This window comes from Rhagoletis pomonella, unplaced genomic scaffold (assembly GCF_013731165.1).
Source record: "Rhagoletis pomonella isolate Grant_MI unplaced genomic scaffold, Rhpom_1.0 Rhpom_scaffold_00002, whole genome shotgun sequence".
Lineage (NCBI taxonomy): Eukaryota > Metazoa > Arthropoda > Insecta > Diptera > Tephritidae > Rhagoletis > Rhagoletis pomonella.
In genome coordinates, this window is record NW_023458556.1 from 58,354,632 (window position 1) to 58,360,631 (window position 6,000).

The 6,000-nt window shown below is 35.9% G+C and overlaps 1 protein-coding gene across 1 annotated transcript in view; it reads right to left on the bottom strand.

Annotated features, from left to right (window-relative positions):
* Positions 1–6,000, bottom strand: part of LOC118733870 — a 189,911-nt gene that overhangs the window by 39,926 nt on the left and 143,985 nt on the right. Inside the window, exon 3 of the mRNA XM_036463492.1 lies at positions 4,484–4,660. Coding sequence (XP_036319385.1) covers positions 4,484–4,660 — 177 coding nt within the window. The remainder of the gene's footprint in view (positions 1–4,483; positions 4,661–6,000) is intronic.

Consider the following 6,000-nt stretch of genomic DNA (forward strand, 5'->3'; position numbering starts at 1 on the left):
CACTAAGGATGAAATCTCTGTAGTTTGTTAAATTGTACCTATTTATAGGAAAATAATACTTATGTAAAATTAGATGCATGCACCTAAAAAAAATAAATATTTTTGATAGTGTTAAATAATGGTTGCCAATAAAAATTACCTCGAAAGGAATTTATACCAGCATTTCAAGCCGAACCTATGCCTTTTTCAAAGCAGGTGAAATAGGAGAGAATTCCCCGATAAGTTATTTTGCTACGTTCTAAACGTATATAGCTAAAATGTTGTGCTTGTACCGCAATTTGAAGAGAATTATCACAGTCGATGTCATTTGGGCATCGAGATCATACTGCCTGGTACCGTTGCATGTTTTTGTAAGGCTATTAGATATTCTCTCATAGTCTGGCATTCCTGAAAGCTTAAGACTCACACATAGACAATGAAAATTCTCTTCCTAAATGCCGTAGATCTTTGAGCGAAAACATATGTAACTAGAATTCTCCTCATATGAGTTCCTGTGCACCGAGGTATTAAGTATAAAATCAAAGCTCGCGAATTGACAAGAAGAGGTACGACCACCCCATAACTCGGTAAGGTATAGCAGTAGCCACTTATAAACAGTATGTTAGAGATCAAACCATTCATTCTAGTAGCTAATAAACGCTGGAACAAATTTTCGCCCTGTGAAACTTGAAGTACCGGAAACGCACATCGTTGTTCGGTGAAGACTTTCACCGGAAATTTTGTAATGTATAATTAGTATGGGCGGCTGCTGTGGTGTAGTGGTAAGCAGTGCGCGCTTCCACTCCGCAGAGCCTGGGTTCAAGCCCTGGTCAAAGCAACATCGCAAAAAAATATAGAAAAAAGGCTTTTTCTTAACAGCGGTCGGCAATGGCAAACCTCCGAGTGTATTTCTAGACATGAAAAACTGCCGTTCGGAGACGGCGCAAAGCTATAGGTTCTCCCCTTTGTGTGAAAACTTTAAGGCGCACGCCACAAATCGAAGGCGAAGCTCGGCCAAACATTAACATATGTGTGTAAGCGCCAAGCTATTATTACTAAATATTCTAACGAAATACGAAACAATAAAAAAAAAAAACGATACAACAATTTTTGGCCAGATTTTCGGCACAAATACCAGATTGTGCGTTATTTGATTGAAAAGATACTTATTGGCTGGTTTTATTGAAACTAATTACAACTTCAGATTCAACTTGACGGCGGCTTTATTGATGCCGTGGTACTAGATATTACTACTTGACATTGATGAAGCAAAATACTTTCTTGCAAAGCATTGCAATGCCGTGTTCTAGAACATTATTTTTGAAATTTCTCTTCGTCAAATTAGAGCAGCTATTTCATTTTTTGGGTAAAATTTAAGCGGAAATATCAAATTGCAGACTTATTACTGGTGCTCTCTAACTGATTTAGTTCAATCTTAACAGCCAAGTTTGCGTCTTAAGTCTTTTGTTACATTGAATTTTGGACGAAGCTCAATAAAATTTGTATACAAATTTTTGTAAAATATTAAATGCTTACTTGAATTATATAACAAAAAAAAATAGCTTTGGACTACATGAAGACGGGCATTGCACTGGTTTACTTAAACAATAAGTAATTCTTCCAATTTGCTTAAAACTCAACTGCACACATATGCAGTGAGAATGCCACTTGCTGCAAACTCTTTGTATTCGTAAATTTAAAGGCCTACTATCTTTCGCTCAATTACTTTTGTTTTTCGCACTTTCTTAATCACTTCATTTACCTGTCTGTACGCAGTGCGCTTTGCTACTTGGGTAAAGCCACAATGAAATGCCTTCCGCAAATCTTTTGGTAGCTAGCTTATTTAGCACCTTTTCGCTTTTAGCAAAATCTCAAAAGTTTTTTGTTGCACACATGTATATACATATGTAAATGTTTATGTAGTTCTTCTACCAATTACCAGTCAAGCCAGTAAGCGGCCTAATTTTAATAATTTGCATACAAGCAATTTCGTGTGCTAATAATCTAATTCTTGCAAGACTTGAGTGAAATTTTTAGCACATAGCACACATAAGTAGATATGTATTTACACAAAAGCAAAGCATGACTGCGTAGAAATGCGTGGTTGTAAGAGTGTAAAGAAAAAAAGTGCAAAAAATGCCTAAGTAACTATTCAGAATATTTTTATATTTCTGGGTGGCAAAAATAGATCCGGTACGCACGGTAAAGTCGCCATATAGGCGGCTGGCGTCAAATTTCTATGCGCAAGTGGCAAAGTTAGATAGATATGTACACTAGGGTGGTCTTTAAAAATATAAACATCTAAATTTTATGTGGGAAACCCCTTTATTTTGTTCTCCGTGCAAAACAAAGACATACAAGAAAATTTCTAAATTAAACAAGTAAGAAATTCTAAGTTCCGGCGGAGCCGAACATTAAATACCCGGCGCAATTATTAAATATATGTTTTCCACCTTTCCGAAAGCTACCGCTACACGATAAGCCGGGGTGTATAAATTTTAAGTAAATTAGCGTCCTTAAATTTCGAAATATTGCAGTTTCAAGCATTTCTGAAATATACCGTTATATGAAAAGCGGTCGTAATTTTAGTCCGATTTCAATAATTTTCATCGCTTTGCTTTTATGTGGCAAGCACAATAACCATACCGAGTTTGGTTCAAATTGCTAGAACGGTTAGCGAGATACATATATGTGATCATAAGTGGGCGGTCCCACGCCCATTTTCCAAAATTGTATCATAAGCGTATTTCTTGGTAAAAAATTATTGCCACCATCTATTTTGAATAAATTAGCTTTAATATTTACTGATTTATCGAGGATTTCGTATTTTTCTAAATTACCGTTATATGGGATGTGGGCGTGGTTATTGTCCGATTTTAAAAATTTTCGGCCATTTGGTATGTTGTAGCAGGACCAACAACTTGGCCAAGTTTGGAAGAAATTGGTGCAGCGGTTACCAAGATATACACATGTAACCATAAGTAGGCGTGGCTACGCCCATCTGCCAAAATTTTTTAATATTCTTATTTTTCGTCTAAAACTCATTGTAAATGTCAATTTTGAGTGAATTATCTTCAGTAGTTACTAAAATATCGCAATTTTCGTATTTCTGAAAATTACCGTTATATGGGAGGCAGGCGTGGTTATTGTCCGATTTCGCCCATTTTCAATACCATCCGTCCTATGCCCAAAAGAAATCCACGTACCAAGTTTCGTTAGGATATCTCAATTTTTACTCGAGTTATCGTGTGCACAGACGGACAGACGGACGGACGGACGGACGGACGGACGGACAGACAGTCACCGCTTAATCGATTTCTCTTTTCATTCTGATCATTTATGTATACATTTGTCTATATCTATCTCGATTCGTTTTGCCTGTTACAAACAACCGTTATGTGAACAAAGTTATAATACCCTTGTGCACAAGTGCGCTCGGGTATAAAAAAAAAAAATTAGGGATCGCTACCAGGGTTTGAATTTTTTTCTGTCCGATAAATTTGACCTATTATTGAAGCTACTTCATATAAATTTCCAAACTTGCTTATTTAGAGGGGCCAAAATTAAAATTTTGTGAAATTTTCGCGAATAAAAAAAAAAAATAATTTTTTTTTCCAATCCTTGTGACCCTAAAATTTTTGTCTAAATTTTAAAGTTTTCATTAATGCCTTTATTTTGTACATAGAATAAAATACAAGGTGTTCCCATAATTTTGTTATTTTAAGCACCACCCTAATGTATATCTAGATAATGTCGATATTTATAATCAATGCACATTGATTCGTTTGACACTTCGATGGCAAACCTTTAGTTTAACAAATAGAATTTATTTGGTAGAAAAAAGCAGCTGAAATTCAATAACGTTGATGAGTGCGTGTTCCATGGCTGTCTGCTCCACTTTAATTTCGGTTTGCGGTGGTCAGCAATTTGAGCAACTAATTGCTGCATTTGCGTGACACCACAGTTTATGAAGAAAGAAATGAAATGAAAACATAGAAATAAAATAGTTATTCGCCACACAGAGCTGCCGCAGTGCGCGAGTTTGGTAAAAAATGTGCTGTGCGTATGACAAAATTGTCCCCTTTCTGCCGTTCAAATGTCCAAACAACATTGGCCAGCTGAGTCTAACTATTTCTTATGTGCGCCAGCATGCAAATTTGTGCTATGTTTGTAGATACATACATATGTGAGTGCAAAAGGTGCAGCTTGAATTTGATAAACTTGTTAATTTCCTTGTTTGAACATGAAATTTGACATAGCCATGACGGAAATCGGTGGCCGCCTTTGTAGTAAATTTTGTTTGTTTGAAATCTTTGGTCTGTAAATGCTCCTTTTTGTTTTTGCATCTGTTTTCCAATGTTTTCTTTTTTCACTTTAAAATTTATTGCCAATCTCTTTAAAATAATTCAGCAGTTGTTTATATTTTTTCAACTCTGTTATTGCTATCTATCGCTGCATAAATAAATAAATAAATATTTTATTTACAATTTCCATTTACACTTACCACAAAATGGTATGCCATCCGGCACCCATGCACCTTTATCGCAAACACGCCGCGCCGGTCCCAGCAGCTCGAAGCCACGCTCGCAGGTGTAGGAAGCAACAGTGCCATGCGTTAAATTCGCATTGGAAAAGACAACTGTACTGTGGGCTGGTGAACCAGGAAAACTACAAGGTGGCTCTGTAAGAAAAATGTAGGAAAATAAATTAATGGGTTTAGTCAAAAGTAAGACTAAGTTAAATATTTGTATATAACTATATTTTAGAAAGTGTAAATAACGAAGAAATTACAAAGATTAGTTTCACTTTCTAAAAGATACATACAGTTACTCGTAAATTGTGAGCTTAAAAAATAAGTATACCCTGACGTTTGCGCGATTTGATTTACTTATATTTTCCTTACTAAAATTCATATAGAACTAGGGCAAATGCAAGAAACTTTTATAAAAATTTTGAATTTTTAATTCGATTTCGTAGAAAAGATGGAGTATTCGGTTTGTAGCCCGTGAAATTTTAGTATGACAGTGATTTTTGAATTTTTTTTTTCGCTGAGCGTCTTCCGTACCTTCTTTCATATAAAAAAAAAATATTCCGACGAATTGATAACTGCCTCTTTTTTTGGAGTTTGCATAGGCTAAAACTTCCAGTAAGCTGGAACACCTTCCCTTTTTTTGATAATAATTTAACTTTTAACAGCCAGCGACCGGAGTAGCAGTGGCATAACACTACCTTGTGCAGTGCCGACCGATAGTTCACTTCTGTATATAAAAACCCTTGGGTTTTTGTTGGTAACTGTTGTTTTACTTAAGAAATGACGTGCGTAAGCGAAAAGTGAAAGACAGTGCTTTCGATAACCACACTAATGACACTTTTTATGCTTTTGTTTTTAGAGATTGGGAGTGACTTAAAGATGCAAATGCTTCGACACATGGGCTTAAGGACCACATTTCCTGTAGCCAATTGGAAATTGAGCTCCCAAGGCCTTCAGAACATTCGTTTGTGCTGTGATTGTGATTTTGGTAATCCACTATGCTCACGGCATAATATGATCAGTGTAGAGAAGTGTTGAAACTAGCCAAATTTCTAATGATTTCACACTTTTATGGCGTTTTCATTTCTACCAAAAAATGTTGCCCCTTCATTGCCCCTTTCAACGAACGCTAAGGAGAGGGATGAAAAGGCAAAATTTTTTGTAGAAACAAAACACAAGAGTTACCTGTTGTTAGGGGCGATTGCGATAGCAAATACTACAATCCGGCTGCTGATGACAGTACGACAGAGTTCGTTTAATAGGAAGTTCCCTTACTTGCTTTAATTAATCTTTTAAAACAAACATAAAATAGGATTATAGTAATTGACAATGAAATTAATTTTACCGGAAAACAAAGCGTGGGGTGCTTCTCAGATTTTATAGTCCAGTTATTGACAATATAGTCACATACTGACCTCAGCCACCACCCTTTCTCTTTACTCCGCTCTTATTACTAATCTTAATTATCTCAATAGTTAACCACATACTCT